The sequence below is a fragment of the Acanthochromis polyacanthus genome, chromosome 1 (genome assembly GCF_021347895.1).
Source record: "Acanthochromis polyacanthus isolate Apoly-LR-REF ecotype Palm Island chromosome 1, KAUST_Apoly_ChrSc, whole genome shotgun sequence".
Classification (NCBI taxonomy): Eukaryota; Metazoa; Chordata; class Actinopteri; family Pomacentridae; genus Acanthochromis; species Acanthochromis polyacanthus.
This window is the reverse complement of record NC_067113.1, coordinates 17,854,080-17,872,103: the sequence shown is the minus strand read 5'-3', so window position 1 is coordinate 17,872,103 and position 18,024 is coordinate 17,854,080. Positions and strand designations below refer to the sequence as shown.

General features: G+C 41.4%; 1 protein-coding gene across 3 annotated transcripts in view; it reads left to right on the top strand.

Moving 5' to 3' along the window:
* The first annotated feature begins 266 nt into the window (after nt 1-266).
* LOC110950561 (G patch domain-containing protein 2-like) overlaps nt 267-18,024 on the top strand; it is a 31,218-nt gene continuing 13,460 nt past the window's right edge. Inside the window, exons 1-8 of one of the 3 annotated variants that reach the window (XM_051949036.1) lie at nt 267-461; nt 3,239-3,904; nt 12,757-12,818; nt 15,467-15,619; nt 15,989-16,068; nt 16,164-16,228; nt 16,336-16,375; nt 16,492-16,583. In XM_051949036.1, coding sequence (XP_051804996.1) covers nt 352-461; nt 3,239-3,904; nt 12,757-12,818; nt 15,467-15,619; nt 15,989-16,068; nt 16,164-16,228; nt 16,336-16,375; nt 16,492-16,583 — 1,268 coding nt within the window. In that variant the 5' untranslated portion in view covers nt 267-351. The remainder of the gene's footprint in view (nt 462-3,238; nt 3,905-12,756; nt 12,819-15,466; nt 15,620-15,988; nt 16,069-16,163; nt 16,229-16,335; nt 16,376-16,491; nt 16,584-18,024) is intronic. The other 2 variants (XM_022193217.2, XM_051949043.1) reach the window with 2 other exon arrangements.

Sequence of the window (18,024 nt, the reverse complement as noted above, 5' to 3'; positions counted from 1 at the left end):
TCATGTCTTGGAAAACTCTGACTGTAGGCTCAACATAACCCATTAATCCAGCATTTTAGTACAAGCCTGAGGCCTAAGAACACCACTGACATGAAACTACTTTTGATGAAAATGCTCATCTGTTCAGCTCTCAATATGATGCAGTACCAAAAATGCACAGTTATACAAGTGATTAAATGATTGTTTATGCCGGCACTGTCTCAGTTTACTACAGTAATGTAATCCGTGTGGTCAGTGGTGAAGTTCCTGGTGTTATCTGCCTCGCAGCAGGCTCATTGACTTGCTATCTGGCCGGACACGGGGCTGGTGTGGCGGCTGTTTTGGAGCAGAGTCACAGCGAGGCGGAGCCACATGATTGGACCGCAGCGCGGAAGTGCGTCTGGTGTCCCAGCTGTGGCGAAAACAAAACAAGACAAGCTGCGACTGGTGAGTGTTCAAACGCAGACTTCCCTAGCATCCAGGTATCTGCCGAGCTCACCGCCTCAGTGACACGGTGTCGGAGTTAAACGCTGCTAAAAACGGCGTGTTTCGCTGCTCGTTCAGAGACGTGTGTCCGTCCTTGTGCTGAGTTCACGTGTAGCTGTTATGTAACACTGAGCTGCAGACACTCTGCTGCCTCTGCCTGCTATTGTTTTTGCTGCACTGGTGTTGCTCAGCTTCCAGCCGCTTTCTGAAGCAGTTAGAAAGATGCTGTAAATCTCGTGTTGCTGCTGAGGAGCAAGCAGACAAGCAGTCATTTTCTACACGGCTGTGATCACATAAGGAGGAGCCTGGCAGGTCCAGTGTGGATGAGCTTCACTATTTTAATGCTGCTGCACATAAAGGAGCATTCAGGGAAGCTAGTCTACACTAGGCTATTTGATTTTTTTGTGGTGGTGTGTTTTGTCTTTAAAGGAATGGCTGAATGTTGTGTACTTATGGTATTTTTTTACAGCTGATAGGGGTTATAGCTGGACATCTGTGATCTTCCTAATACACTAATAACAGATTTTAGGAGGAGATTCTTTCTAGTTGGGTCTTTATCTGGTCCTGGATTTAACCTCTGAAAACTCACCTCCACCACTGATACCTGACCTTAATGTGGGAAATCTTGTATCCAGAGGTAAAGAAGGAGGCAGGTGTGATTGAAAATATCAAGACTGCCTGGACCAGATGTTTAAATCATATGTAACGCAATATAAAGGCTGCGTCATAGCTATAAAGCCTCTCACATACTGTGTCCCACCTAGTCTTTTTGTTGGAGGCCATAGAAGCCCCAGTTGTGTTAGATTGCTTCACAAAATATGGCAGGGCATCGATAGTTTAAGATTCATATCGTTGATCTAAGTATTGTGTAAATATTGCTATACAAATATTCTCTCAAAACCTTGCTCAAATACAAATGTGCAAATTGTCATCACAATTTGGAGTATTTAAAGTAAAAACACAACCTTTCCAGTATTTTATTACTGTTTTTAATGTTGTTGGACTAATATTACTGCTGCATTGATGTGGATGTTGCATTTTATTGCTGCAGATTCACTCTGTGTGTCAAAGCTACATATTTATATATTTTTGTTTTTGTTTTTTACAACAAAAGAATCACACCTTGCTTTAAAGTGCCTTAGATGTATCTATAGATCCCCACCTCTTTCTCCATGCGCCCCAGCTCGAGCAAACCAGCTCACCCAGGACTCTGCAAGTCACTCCAGACACTTTACATAGCAAGGTGAAGACCTTACAAAACTATAGAGAGGTTTAGGGAGGGCGGCCATCTGCCTCGGCTGGTTGGGGTGAGATTAAAGGGGAGAGAGAGCAGATGGAAAACAAACAATTCATGAGAGAACAATAATCACTGGGGAGGTTGGTGAGGCCCGTAACTGCAGATCAGAAACGTCTAATTCTGTTGATGTCTGTGCTCAAACACTGTAAAACTTCTTTATGCTACACAAAAGAAGCTTGTAATATTAGAGTAGTTTAACTGTACATGCTTGAACATGGGCTGCACAGTGGCGTGGTAGTTAGCACCGTTGCCTCGCAGCTAGAAGATCCCCAGCTCGTGTCCAGGCCTGGGATCATTCTGTATGGAGTTACATGTTCTCCCTGTGCATGCATGTGTTTTCTTCGACTTCCTCCCACAGTCAAAAACATGCTCAGGTTAATTAGCATCTCTAAATTGTTGTGAGTGTGATTGTTTGTCTCTATGTGTAGCCCTGCGACAGACTGGTGACCTGTCCAGGGTGTCCCATGCCGTTGCCCCAAGTCAGCTAGAATAGACTCCAGCCCCACACACCCCTAATGAGGATAAAGTGGTATATATAGAATGGATGGATGAGCATGAGCCCAATTCTGCAGAATAATGATGCAAAAAGCTGCACTATGCAAGCTGACACGATTGGTTCCTTATGTTCAGTCATGTATGAAACCTCAGAGGTTCGAATCTGTGTTTTTGAGACTTTCTTTGGTACAATGTAGTTTCCTTAGCAGACATTTTTCTATCTATGTATAGAACTATTTTTAACCACTGACATATGGCAGCACCATAAAAATGGCATGGTTAAATTAGTCACTCGATTATAAAAACACCTGTCCTGGAAGACTGAGGATCATCTTGAATGCTCTTATCGGAAACCATTAACTGCCTCAACAGTCTTTGTCATGGTGGCCAGCTGCTATTGAAACTCCCACAATGCTCTCTGCTTGTCAACAGAAAACCACTCGTGGTACAAGCGACCGCCTCCTTAGGTCATTGCAGTGTTAAATTGTAAAAGGATAAACAGATATGGACAGATATGTAATGATATCAAGAAATCTTTAATAAAACAGTGGATTTTCTGGAATTTCAACTTCCATGTTGTAAATATATCAGATAACCACATGGGAATGTTACCTTTGGCTAATCCAATGAATGAACAACCTGAAAACCAAGAAACACTGAGTGCTTTTATACCATGGTGCAACTATTATTATAAAACCTCCGATGGTTAGGATTGATTTACATTTCATGATGTCCAGCTTACATCGACTCAGTGTTTAAAATGTTGTACACAAAAGGCCCAAATCTAAAATCATTAGCAGATTTGCAATTTTAGGCCCTTCATCAGTGGCTTCACTTTTCAGTGTTTTTTTGTCATTGCTCTGGGTTTTATACAAATTCACCCTGCTAATGCACTTTTATTATGATGTCCCACTAACCATAGAGCTTAAATGTCTGTCACCACACCACTAATGTTTCCTCTGTTGTGCCCTTGGTTTCCAGCATCATGATGGATGAGCTGGTGCAGGACCTGGTGTCTGCACTGGAGCAGACCTCAGAGCAGAGTAAGCTGGGGGAGCTGTGGGAGGAAATGGTCCTGAGTCCACTGCAGCAGCGCCGGCAGATCCGCCGCCGCAGAGGCCGAAAGCGATTTCGCGAATCTTCCCTCTATCCGATGGAGCATAGACGATGCTGGATCGAGGCCTCGGAGTCCAGCTTGGATGAAGCTAAGGAATACCGGGTGAACTCTTCCTCCGCCATCGCTGCCGCTGTGACCAACTGTAGTGACTCTGATGATATGACTGCAACCAACCAGTGGTCCTCCCTGATGAGAGGCCCGGTCAGGACGAGGCAGCCGTCCTGGCCAGAGTCCGACTCCATCGCTGAGAATAATCCAGGAAGGCCGCTCAAGAGGCGGAGGAAGGTCAAACGCATGACCTCAGATATAACGGTCAGGCTGCAGCAGAAGTTAAAAGTCTCTGGTGTGGATAGGAAACCGAGACACAGGCCGACGAAGGTGCAGCATCTGTCAGGATCAAAGAAGAGGAGTGGTGGTTGGATGGCAGCAGACAGACAGACTGAAGGAGCCCGACTGATGGGGAAGGAGGCTTGGAAGAGGAAGATGGTGAAGGAACGCAGAGATGCTGCAGATGAGAACATGTCGGAGGGGTAATATTACTTTTTTGACATAGTTAAGCTAAACATTTTATTCAATGCACAATTACAGAGATTATGTAGATTCAAGGTCCTGAATTGGGGTCCGTTTGTATTGCTGTCTGTATATGCAGAGTGAAGGATTATGGGAATTAAACCAGGAGTGGGTGTAGTCCTCCAATAAACTAACAGGGTGTTGTCCATTAGCAATGAAGCTATGTGTATCTTGAATGCTGATTAGTTGAAAGGTTTGCTTGGATCAGAAGGAGTTAAAGGTCCTTCAGTGTACTGAACTTTGCATGCAGATCTCTTATTTTTATCAATCAATCAATCAAAATTTATTCTCTAATTTTTCTCACTTGGTTTAACTCCACTATACTCAACTATGACTTCTGTCTTTTCTGTGGCAGGGCTAAAAGCAAAACAAACACAAGCAGCCTACATCTCCGGTTGTACAGTAGTCCCTCACCGTGTCAAGGTCAAAGGTCAAAAGGTTCTTTATTGTCATATCATTCCACATTTGCACATGAAACAATACGAAATTGGACCCTGGTCCCGGTTTCAGCCATAAGACAATATAAAAACACTTTCATAAAAGACAATTTAAGTATATAGAGACACACTAATATATACAATATATACAAACCTACAACATAAATATATGTGCACTGAACCATCAGTTAGTGCAATATTTAGTAGATAGATAAATAAAGAGTCTACTGCAGTAGTGCAGTGTGTGTATGAATGTGTGTTCCTGTTTGCGTGTGTGCATGTATCTGTGCATGTGTGTGTACGGGTGTATGCTTGTGTGTGTATGTGGGGGTGTGTGCATGCATGTGTATCGCAGTTCCCTCTTCGCGGTCTTGCTGTATCACGGGTTTTTAAATTGCATTTCGTATCTCATATTTTTTGCTATATCGCAGGATTTTGCGGTGTATAGGTATTTGTATGTATTTATTATTGTGACGAGCTGCATTGAAGAAAGATGCTGGGTGAAAGATATCTACTTTTTAATGCAGTCTGCAACCAGCAGATTTTTTTATTTTGACACACAGAGACCAGAAATACAGAAAATGTGGCATTAAATCATCAAACACACCGCATTTCACACTCACGGTTCTCACAACATAACACGTAACTAAACTAACTAGGCCGGCTAAACTACAAAACACAATAAAACACAAACACCGTAACACTAACATAAAACGCAATAATGGCATTTAAACCCCCAACGCCCTGAACTCCCATGGTGCACTGCAGCGCAACAGTGAACCCTCCTGTTGTCCTCATTTACCTGCACCAAACAATATTGTTTCCTTGTCTAAAAAAAATCCAAAAATTCAGCAAAAAAATTTCCCAAATTTCTGAAAATTAGCAAAACCTTCAGGAAGAAAATTCCAGTAATTCCTTAAAAGTTTCCTTTAAAAGTTGTATTTAAAAAAAGAAAAATCCCCCAAATGTGGCAAGAAATTCAAAGAAATCATAAAAATATCTAATATGATTACATATATATCAGTAAAATTTCTAATGTTTTCTTTAAGAACATTCACAAAGAAATCAGCCAAAATCCAGCGAATTTCACTGGATTTTGGTTGATTTTTTTTTTTTTTTTTGCAAATGTTCTTAAGAAGCAGTTTTAATATTTCTTTTTTTTCACCAAAACATGTTCAAAGATTTCCCAAAAATGTTGAAAATGTGGACATCAAAAGTTTCACTGCGAAGATACCCCCCCCCCCCCCCCCCCCACACACACACACACACATACACATTTTCTAACTTCAAAATGGGTCGATTTTGACCCGCAGGACAACACGAGGGTTAAGTCATAGCTACCAGTTCTGCTACCAGTTCTCACTACATTATTTTTGCGGTAAAATAAGCATTTCCTATCCTACAAAATTTAAAATAATATAAAAATATATAAGAAAAATAATAACTAAAACATATTAAAAGAATGTTTAATCCACATTAGTTTTGTGTTGTACAGCACTGGGATCTGATTGGCTCAGCGACCGTAGCATCAGTCTCCTCTGTCTCCTGTTTTAGCAGCATTCAGCATCTCTCCTTGTCCATCTCACATAGACGTCTGATGGCTGCACATAGTGTTGCTATGCGGTGTTGTACAGTGTGTGAGGAGGGTTTATAAGACCCTAAAATATATATATATAAATAATAAAATTAATATGGTTGCTACTTCGGGGATTTTCGCCTGAAAATGATGGACGAATGACCACTGTGTTCCGTATTTTTGACGCTGCCCCCACATGGCAGCAGGCAGCTACAACAGTTCGACATGCATCTACAAAGCTCTGCAGTGCAGTACAAACACAGTACCATGCCGCAAGCTTTAGTTTGCATTTTGGCATACAGTTAGGGTTATATAAAGCGCTTTGAGTCCCGTTATTTGTAAAATAATACGGGCATTTTCAATTTTCAAAACCCTACATTTAATTTGCAGTTATGCAAGAAGCTAAATGTTAGCCCTGTCATTGTGTAAAGAATCTGCATTAGGATCATACTGAAGAAGGAGCTCAGAACTCTAAAAGCCCCTTTTTACCCTTTAAATTGAAAGTTACCAAGGCAGTTAAACCCATAACATAAAAGTCATGGGCATAACTACTATCAGACAGAAGCAATTAAACAAGGCGACATTTAAGATGATCTATACTGCCTGTCTTCATCGAGCCAGCTGTCAATATTCAGCATGTCCTCAACTACACCAAAAAAATGTATCACAATCATGCCACTCCACTTTAAAGTATTGAGTTGACATTAAAAATGAATGATAGAGTCTCTTCATCCTCATCTCCTATAGCTGAAATGATCATCAGGGAGGGATCTTTGATAGTTATGCCTCCGGGCATCTGCCAGCTCATTATTTCCTTTCGAGAAATATTGTCACAAATAAATAAGTGACTTGGTGTGGTATTGATTTGTTTTGAAATGAATTCCTGTCTTGGGCTGGGTAATTAAAGCTGTGCCTGTCCCACAGTCCCAGAGTGCGCCCACTTCTGTGCATTTTATTTAGCAAAAACTAAGTGTGGCTGTAACTGCAAGCAGAGGGGCATTCTGTTATTACAGTGAAGCAAATACTAAATTATACAGTGGAATTAAGACTTAAATATGGCTGAAAATCAATTCTGACAGTAAACAATAGAGCTTTACCCAAAGTCCCTCCCTCATCCACCACTCCCTATATCACATACACTCAATAGCTCACCGTCTAGTGAGCAGTGAATAGACATTTGTAGTGCTTGCATCTATCAAATGTGACACATTCCAGGATTTTTAACAGAAAATTACAGTAGTGTAACAAAGTACATTTACCTGTACCAAAGGGATTGAGTGTTTCTATTGTGTTGTATGTTTTGCTTAATATAAATAGTCTCTAAGAGCACTGAATACCTTAGTATTGGTAATCCAATAGTGCAACTTATGAAAGGGGCCGTTCTGTTGTGGATGAGTCTTTATACCTTTTATACGTCTCTATTTTGCTCCAAATCCCTTTTTCATAAGTAACAGGTTACAAATGAATGACCTTTTGCATCACTGAGAACTAGTGTGCACATGCCAAGAGGATGAAACGTGTTTGTTCCACAGTGGAATATTTTTAGGGCACAATTTAGTGCATAGACTTTAGAATTCTAATACCACAGCAGATAGGGAATACAGTACAAATGGTTGCATCTATATAATCTAAGAAATAAACATTTTTCAATGGTTTAAACTATAATTGTTTGAACAATTTGCTGTTCTTTTACAGCTGTTCCTTGTTTTGTTAAGTAGTAAAGTCACAGGATACCACAAATAATGAATTTACACATTGACAGTAGAAAAAATTAAAACTTTTCTAAATGGTAATTCATACTGATTGTAAAATGTCACTATTTTTACTGTATTTAAATCAGCAACCAATGTTGATATTAAGCTTATATTTTCCATTATTTGAAAGAACAATTCTGCATATTATATCAGGTATTAGATTATTTGAGTTGTAAAAGATTACCACTTTTTTGTTTACAGCATAGTTCCATATGTATTCTTTTATAGTTTTGATGTCTTCAGTGCTCATCTAAAATGTATATAATAATTAAATAAAAACCATTGAATGAGAAGGTATGTCCAAACTTATGACTGGTAGTGTATGTAATCATCAAAGAATATTCTTAAGATCTTCACTAAAGGAGTCATCAGTTTTATCTATATAGCCTGAAGTTATACCTTTGCCTCAAATGACTTTGCATTCTGTACGTCACACAACACCCTCCGTCCTCGGTCTTTTGGTTTGGATACGAGAAAAAAAACACCAAAAATCCATTTAATGGAGCTTGGAGGATATAATGTTACAACACAGTTGTAATGGTAATATAATGAGCTGATGAATACACGGTGTGTGGAGTGTTGGTTCAGTTGCAGTTTAACATATGGTCTTTTTGTAAAGCTTTGGAGATCCTGTTTCTAATGTCCTCCTGTGCTCTTTCATTTATTTCTGTAGTCGATCTCATTGTCTGCTGATCATATATAAACATGTGAGAAGAGGACATTTGAGGTAGCCCATTATGGGACAGAGAGAAGGCTTTACATCTTCTGGTTTAATTTGTGCTGACCTCCCTAGCCCCTAAACGGTACTTGTTTTCTTACTTTATGGAAAAATCAATAGCCGTTCTGACAGAAAACAGCTCCGGAGAAGAAATAAATGGGAGCACCATGGCATGCTGTCAATCATTTCTCACTTACACAACGCCAACACTCTTGATTGCTGCTCAGTAGACTGCCACACTGTACTGAGGGCTCAACAATCTAATGGTGAAGCCCTGGCGGAGGCAAAGGATATGAACAAATGGCAGCAGTGATGAGGGGTTGACAGTGGTACAACAGCAATATTTATACTCTGAGACTCTACGGTCCATTTGATGTCGGACACAGATGCCATTGTCGAAATGTCTTTTGAGTCACTCGGATATTTCTTTGGTCTCCGTTCATTCCATTAACCTTTCTCATATGGAGTGTCTAGTCTTTTAAAATGTGCCTCTCCTCAAGGTCACTCCCCTTATGTGCATACTGAGCAGAGCTTCGCCTTCAGCCACCCAAGTGCAAGGAGAGCAGATGTTGGTAGCTCCAGTTGGGCTCCACATCCTTGATTAGAGCTGGCCCAGCCTGCTGGCACTGAGGCCACCTGGCACCCAGGCTGGCCCAGCAAGCAGGCCTCACCTGTGGGTAGTCGCCGTCCCGGGCTCAGCCTCCGTCTCCAGCTGCGTGCCACTTCTGGTGATGTTGGTTTCAAAACAAAAGCCGTGGTGAGTGCTTTTCCTCGGCTTTATCGTGCCACAATTTCTATTTTGAAAAGTCTGTGTGGAGTTTTTGGTAAAGCAGTGCGGCATTTGCCAAAGTTAATTTTCATAAATCTCTGAGACTAATCCAATTACTGCAGCTCAGGGAGGGTGGGATAACCTTATAATCAGACACCCATGGAAGAGGGCATGGATTTGGGTTGGGGCGGCTTGTTTGAAGAGCCCACAGATCCATTGTTATCAGCACTTTGCCCCCCTCCGACTCTGCCTCTTCTTTATTCCTCTGCAGAATGAGCCCAGGCTCAATAAATGGCGGCTTGCCTGTAATCTCTGTGCAAACTGGCCTGCCTCTCCCAGGAGCTAAGGATTATATCCTAATGATTAGTGCTCATCTGGATACTGTGTTTTGCTTCACCTCTTTGGCTTGTATAGAGACAATGGGGCTGTGTGGGGAGTTGAGTTCGTCCCTAAACGCTGGAATGCAGTTTGTGTTTTTGCCCTTGCCTTTGTTTCACCTGGACATATGCTATTTATTCTAACTGTGGTGTATAATCCACGATATCTTATTTTTTGACCAGTTCAAGTGCAGTTCAGTGCCAGGATTTGCTTGTTGTATGCTGAGAGTCAAAGACCAAGTTTTCTCAAAATGTTTGTCAACTTTTCCCGATAAAGGTCACTGCTGAAGGCAGAAGGAGGTGTTCCATTTGGTCCCAAGAAAAATGGGGATCTCAATTATTCATAGCATTAATTAGGCAGTACTTAATGGAAACGGTCTCACATCGGCCCGGTGCTGCTCCAAGCGACATCACATTACACCTTTAATACAGATAAATACTTAATGGGTGCCTCTAATTAATTGTTTATACCTGTGATTCTTTTTCAAACTTTGCACAAAATACCTCCAATAAGAAGCAAACGTATTTTTTTAGAGACGACATGCTGATCTTAACTCTTGGGAAAGGTTGTGGATGGGATGAAGCCTAAAACCAAAACGGCAGGTAGGAGTGCTGTGTGCTCCAGATGCCAGCTGATGTGTCCAGAGGTGGGGTGCAGCTGAGGAGAGGCCTGGGGAGGCAGTCTGGAGAGGGTTGAAGGGGTGGAGGGACGGTCCGCGGCCGCTCGACGAGGCCAGACATCTTCCAGATTCCCCGGAGAGGCCTGCTTCCCTCTCACATCTGCTTCTCGTGGATGTTAGAGGGAGATGATGCAGGACCATCTGGACAGGGAGACAGGCGAGCTGGATGGACGTTTTCCCTGATCCTGTCGTCACTGACAGGCCTCCGCAATATGGCAAAGCACAGTATCAGCGCATATCTGACCCTCCAGCTTTCTCCTACGAGCAAGGTCGGCGATGATAAACAGAGAGCCAAATGCAAGGCAGTGAAGAGAATTACGCTGCCTCAGAAAGCACTGTGGCAATTAGCTTTATTTAATTGGTAATGCTGCTGTTATTGTCTGTCTTTCTTACTTTATACAGGAAAAAAAAAATGAAAGCCTCCTGAACATGTTTGTGCCGCTGACCCCAAATCCTGTTGTTGCTGCTGAAGATAAGAGGATGAAACGAGCCATAGATATGGCTCACTTATTTCTTCAAAAAAAGCTGTATAGTGAATGTGTTGGTGTTTTAATCTGTTCATAACAGTAAAGAGAAAGGATTGAGCAGTATTTTTCTGATTGTTTGCATCACAATTTCTTTTTAACTGACTCCCGATCAGATAAATGAATTATAAAATGAGTTATATTTGAGTTACGTCTGTCTGTAGTCGGTGCTATCTGATTGGTTGTACATCACAAGCAATAGCCAATGAAGTAGGCTTTGTGTTGGAGTTTGTGTTATTTAACATTGTGAGACAAAGATTTTAACTTCTGCTGCAAGTATACACTACCATTCAAAAGTTTGGGCAATTTCATGTTTTCCATGAAAACTCACACTTTAATAAATAGCACAAGGGTTTTTAACACAGCAGTGATGGTTGCTGGAAATGTTCCTCTGTGCCCCTATGTAGATATTCCATTAAGAATCAGCCGTTTCCAGCTAGAACAGTCATTTACCACATTAACAATGTCTAGACTGGATTTCTGATTAATGTATTGTTATTTTTATTGAAAAGAATGCATTTCTTTCAAAAATAATGACATTTCTAAGTGACCTTAAGCTTTTGAAGGATAGTGCATGTCTTTCCAGATTATTATTTTTTTTATCAAGCTCCAAGTGATGAAGGAACTTGTTAGCCAGTGAAATAATGTTACCTTTTAGCTAGCTGCTATTCAGAATTGGGAAAAAAATAAGTATATTATTGTTTTACATTTAAGCTATATGTACTTTTATTTATTTATTTATTCATTCATTTATGCAATTATCATAGAACACAGAACTGATGCGTTACACATAGTGTGTATAGCATTGAGCTAATTCTCAACTCCCGTCCCTGGTTGGGCTTTTAAGTAAAATTAGTCAAAGGACCAACAACACAAATAAAAACAGCACAGACAACAATAAAAACCTATACCCCCCACCCACCCACACACAAACACGCACAATGGCACAATTCACAATCAGACCTTATAGATGTCATAGGTGGGTACATTCTTGTTTTTATTTCAGCCAATCCTTAACTTTTGCTGTAAAAGTTTTTAAAGCTGCTATCTTATTAATTGCACTTGGTAATGTGTTCCAGATATGACAGCCTTTGATTGAAAAGGCTGTCTGTCCAAATATACTTCTGCGGTAAGTTATTTTGCAATTGTTGTCAGTGGAGCTTCTGGTGACCGTGTTGCATTTCTTTAAAGGAACCAAAACCAGTTTGATAACTTCTTACAGATGCTTTTTGCACCTCCTGCTCCTCCCCCATCCCTCTCTTGACCTTGAACTGTGCAGAGGTCCCGCTCCAAGGTGGCCGAGGTGTGAGAAAGACGGAGAAACCCACAGTGATTGGGGATGCTGGGCGGTGGGGTGGGGGGTGTAACAGAGGTTGCCCGGGGCGTGTGGAGGGGCCCGGCAACGGAGCGGCCCAGGCAGAGTGGCGGTGGCAGCCCACACAGCAGATGTCGGCCAGTTGTTGTGTGGAAGCGGCACGTTGCGCTGTGTGTGGGGCACACCCAGGGGGAGGGGCAGGAAGGGGAGTGTGTTTCGCTCTCCTGTCATCCTCCACAACGCAGGCCAGATTAGATTGGAGCTGACAGCAGAGGATATTCAATTAGATTGTTCATGTCACTCAGTGGCTTCGATCAGAGTCTCTCCTGATGCCTTTGTGTTTGCTATCGCAACAAGGGAGAACACAGCACGCTCTGTCTTTTTGTGTCATTTCCATTTATGTCGACCTCTAGCTCCGGTCTTCTTCATTATTTCTATTATTGAATGTTACATGTTGAATATTGACATTACGGGGGCATGTACATTTTTGATTTTCATTGTTCACTTTTCAGATCCTATAACACTGTCTGACCTAAAGAACCCTTCAGCTTTGAGACGACAAATCAAAATGGAGCTCTTCCTCCTCAGATGTCATTGATATTAAAGCAGCATGTGAGTGGGAATCATTCACATGTGACATTTTTTTTCTTTTTCCTCTGCAGGGAAACCAGCAGCACATGCAGCAGTGACCCTGGCCTTTTCACCAATGATGAAGGAAGACAAGGTATAACATAGCAAATATTTCCTCACATACAGTGCACTAAAAATAGTAAACAGCTGATTGGATTTCTGGCACTTTCAGTTCACAGATGAAGCTTTCTGTGTCGTGTGAGGACAGATGATGAGTTGTCAGATCTGGACAAAACCCTGCTGGAGTCTGAGGGAATGCTTGGGCTGTGGAGACGGAGGTTTAGATACAATGGGCTGGTTGCTGAGCACCCAGGCGACTCTAATAAGACGTTGTCATGTCGTGTTAATGAGCGCTGAAGCCTTTGCTAATCTCATTAGCCGTGGTGGGGCCAGGCGGCCTCTGATTTAACAGTTGTCACTACACCTTGACTGTGAGAGGCATGGTTCCTCTGTGCGCTCTGCTGACTGACAGGTCTGAGAGGAGCTCACTGTCTGGGGACGAGGCGGCCGCTTTCTGGTGCTATGTATTTAAAGGAGCATTTACACTAAAATTCAATTTCATCCATTATTGGCACACACTCATCAAAGCTCCAGTTGTTTGTAGGATCACCAACATACAGCAGCTTAGCTTCCCCCAAATATAAACTATAATAAAGGATTGTCTCCATGAAGTCACCCGTTGGTTTGTAGACTGTCGATTTGAAGCCTTAACGCTGCTGTCCGGAGTTTCCGTTTGTTTTCAATTTATGTATCATTTTTTAACAAAGCTTAAATGTGTTAGTCTAGTTCGATACTATAATATAAAGTTAGTATAACGCGATATGAAAATTTGTTCATGAGCTCCGCCTTCCTCTCATAGACCCCCATGTTATTCCAAAAAGCGCCGGTTGCTGCCGACCAATCAAGTTCGAACTTCAGCTTTGTCATGCTGTCAATCAACGGTTACGCGCACAGCAAGCAAGCCCATGCAGAGGTGGGCGAGCTACGCACTACACAACCACACGCACATTTGTTTTGCTTGTGGAGGAGAGAGCATCAGGGATCAGCAACTTCCAGAAAAGTTAGCAATCCCACGGCTTGTCAGGCCAAGAGACTGCAGGACGTTTTTTGGCTCGGGGTGCTCGCGTCGCTCCCCGACCACGGCCTCCATAGCCCGGCTGACGGCTTCGTTTAGATGCCCGACCTCTGGAGGAAGATGTTGGGCCGTCTGGGACATACTCTTCGTCAGAGGAGTCATGCAATTCTGAACTCTAGATAGAAATAAATAAACAATGTAATACATATACACGCGTAAATGCACTAAGTTTGATAAACAACGTCATCGAGAGGGATACACGAGTGTAATCACATATTGAAACTTTACTCGTTCGTCCTAGCAGATTCATGTTATTTTGGTATTAGGACAAGTTAGACTCAATACAGCATTCTAACGTAATTCCTTTATTATTTACTAAATGTACTAAATGTAGAAGAGTGGAAAACAGCAAAACAGGCGAGATGCTGCAGCACTCCGGGCACTTCTCTCATGTACTGCGCGCGTACACAAATAAAGGGGCGAAATCAGACGGAGGGAGGGTGGGACCAACAGCGTTTTGGGAGACGCTGCGATTCAAACTCCGGACAGCAGCTTTAAGTTTGGAATTTGGCTGTTACTGCCTACGTGATGAGTGAAGAGTGGATGTGTCTGAGAAGTTGAACTTGTATGTGCAATACCGAATCGTCAGTGGGTAGTGATTCCCTGAAGTACATGCGCTTGATTATCTATATTATCATCATAATTTGAGTAGTAACAGGTATGGAACAAACCGGAAAAAATTAACATCTGAGTCCAGAGATTGTTTAGGCAACCAAAATGTTACAATTCACTTTCATGAAGTGGATGACATCTTAGATGAAAACATGTGCAAACCCTAAAAACAAGTTCATGACTATTTTAATATTCATTGTCCTGCTGAAGCTTTGCTACGCTTCTATTCTGATTGACAGGTCACTGTGGTCACCACATCTAAAGTGTGCACTGCTTAATTGTCCATTTTCCTCTGAGTGGGACCATAATGTACAAAATAAAGATCATGACATGTTGAAGGAGACGTGAAATTAGCAACTGATATCATAAAATAATTTGGAAAATGTTTACTGAGGTAACAAATCAAGTGAGAAGTTGGGGTGTTTTTTCATTGCCTTCTATACAGTCAGACTTGCAATCAGATGAGTCGCCCTCTGAAAGAGTGCAGGTTTAAGCCACTTCTTTCTGGCTCTCTCCATCTCTTATGTACAGCATCACTTAATCAGCATCATGCAAGTATATTGTAGCCTCGCAGTCATATTATCGAGTATTTAGCCGATATTTCAACTTCACCTCTTTGTTATTCAGCAATGTACGCAGTACACAGTTAAACGAAATGATGTTTCTCACATCCATTCAGAAATAAAATAATACTATAAAAATTAAGAATAAATTTAAGGTAAAATAAATATAAGATTAATTAAAAAGGACGAAAGTTAAAAAAAAACACAAGCACACATCAAACACAATGATGATAGTCTCACCCACTATCACTACTGGGGTGATAGTGGGTGAGACTGATGTGACTGCAGTTTGCAGTTTGGAGGTGATGGGTGTGTGTGCAGGTCTACGTGTGTTGTAGCTATTTCCAGTGTTGTCCTATAATATGCTTCCTAGTCCAAGCTGCTACTGTGTCATGCTAACCCATGCACCATCTTGCCTGTTCTTGTGTTCAGGTGATGATGAGCAGAGCGACTGGTTCTTCGAGGGGGACGTTGGGGTCGGGACGGGCGTCGCTGGTCTGCTGCCCAACTGGGACTCTGACAACCAGCTTACACTTGAAGATAACTCGCCCACCTTCCTGCAACCCGCACGACCCTCTGACAGAGGTTGTGGAGAAGGATTTTGTCTTGTAGATCAAACTGCAGTTTTGGAGAGACTGGAGCCTGCATTTTTTGTACTAGAAAGAGAACTGTTGTGTCGTTGACTGGTACAAAGGAATTACACCACTTGTCCTGAAATCCCAGCCATTGGAGTTGTCCCAAAATGACTGAATGCCCTTGATTAATCATTTCTAATTATCCTCTTAATGCTAGTCATGCTGTGTTTTTCCTTTGCTCGTGAAATGTGCCACAGTACGATAAACAAAGTTTGCATTGTCGTCTTTTTCCTGCTTCCCTTTTGAACATTAAAAATCCTCTTTGATCATTTTGCAGCACAGGAAGATAAATGCTGTTTTTTTTTTTCCCCCATTGCAGGGTATCATTCACGTCTTAAACGACTGCCTGGCTCTGCTGCCTGCTGCATCCGGAAGGACAGGAGGCGGCTTCCCAGGAAGGTGAAGCAAAAGTTGCATTTTACTCTTCACTAGTCTTAGAGCTGCTGAAAACAGTTTGTGTGTCTCATACTGTGTGTCTGATTTGTGTTGAACAGGGCAACAGCATGCCAGTGTTTGTAGAGAGACTGAGACATTACTCCCAAGATCCTTACCAGAGAGAGTAAGATGTTAAAACTCCTATGAAAACAAAAATCATCTGGTATTAAATGCATTTCTTTCCAGCATCATTTTTCTCCCAGTAATTCTTCTGTGATTTTCTCCTTTTAGCTTTTGGCTTCCTTCTGTCGGAAAACGAGACCGAAGCCAGGTATGTTACATTAAAAAAACTTTTTTAAGCTTTGTCATCTTTTTGTCCCCACTTTGTTCAGATTCTGACGGTGAAACTGCAAAAATCTAAATGTTACTGATACTCTCAATTTGCAGTTGAACCCTTTGTGCCCATTACCAGTGTGTCCTATTGACATGATGTCAGAGAGCTCCCATCTCAGATGCTCCTCCTCAGCCTTCAGAAGCAGGTAGTTGATGCCACATGTTAGTTAAACACAGCGGTCCCTCAAGGGCCTATCGGAGACGCCGCTCAGTCCTTTCAATCACAGCTCAATATATTGATCTATGGCCGGCTCACTTTTACCAATCGGTTACAGAGCAGAGGACGCCGCTAACTTGAGTAATCTTTGTTGATACCTCAGAGAGTGTGTATGTTTGAGTGGGCAGATGTATTTGAAACCTCTTCCTTCTTCATTAAAGTGAGATTGAGCTGTGTGTGCGTGTGTGTGTGTCAGGAAGAAGGAAGAAGCCTTTTTGTGTCGCATGAATTTGCAAATTCAAGGCTTGTTTCAGTGCTAATATATTCAGGTTGCAAGTACACTAGAGGGAGATTTAATCTTCAATTGACACTTAAAGCATTCTCTTGGCAGCGGCATGTAATACACAGATCATATGCGCTGTTATTGTGAATGTGTTCATCTGAAACCATTTTATTGATACTCGCTTTACTTTGTGCTGGTTAGAGGTATATACACGACTGTTCAAAGGTTTGGGGTCACCCAGGCAATTTCACATTTTCCATGAAAATTCACACTTTTCTTCATGTGCTAACATAATTGCACAAGGGTTTTCTAATCATCCATTATCAGAGTTCCTCTGTACCCCTATGTAGACATTCCATTAAAAATCAGCCATTTCCAGATAGAATAGTCATTTACCACATTAACAATGTCTAGACTGTATTTCTGATTCATTTAATGTTATCTTCAATGAAAAAAACTGCTTTCTTTCAAAAAAATGGCATTTCTAATTGACCTCAAACTTTTGAACAGTAGTGTATTTGTCTTTTATTATCCGTATTAAAATATGCTGGTAGCAAAGTAGTGGTAACCTACAGATTTGATAAAGGCAAAAAATACCGAAATTAACATTAGGCGTTTTCATTTAACCAAATTAAGTAATATTTTATGCATTTCTAAAGATGTTCTTGACATTTTAAGCTTGTGTTTGATCGTACCGACAGCAATGGGAAATGTAAGTGGTGCTACCAGCTGGGAATCAAACCTGGGAGTTGTTGCTCAGGGCATTCGTGCCCATATAATGCGCAGCCTAAACACCCCCTTATATTTTATATGTTGCATGCTATACATGTGCTATGCATTGTTTGCCAAAATCAAATTGACGTTCTCTATAACAAAATGTTTCAAAAGTCCAAAAAGAGAAATTTATTGGGAGAGGCAGTATTGTGGTAAAATACATGGTCAACCACTGGGGTCTCTGAGATCTGAAACAGATGTTTTCTTCTTTCCTGCAGCAGATGTTTGAAATATATCCTCACTTCAAAATCCTGCCATATGCAATATTAAGAAAAGTCATTAACTATTAACATGATCAAATAATGTATGAGAGTTAATGGCAATCTTGTCCCAGAGTTGCCGCTGCCTTCTCTGTAGCTATAGAAGTAACACT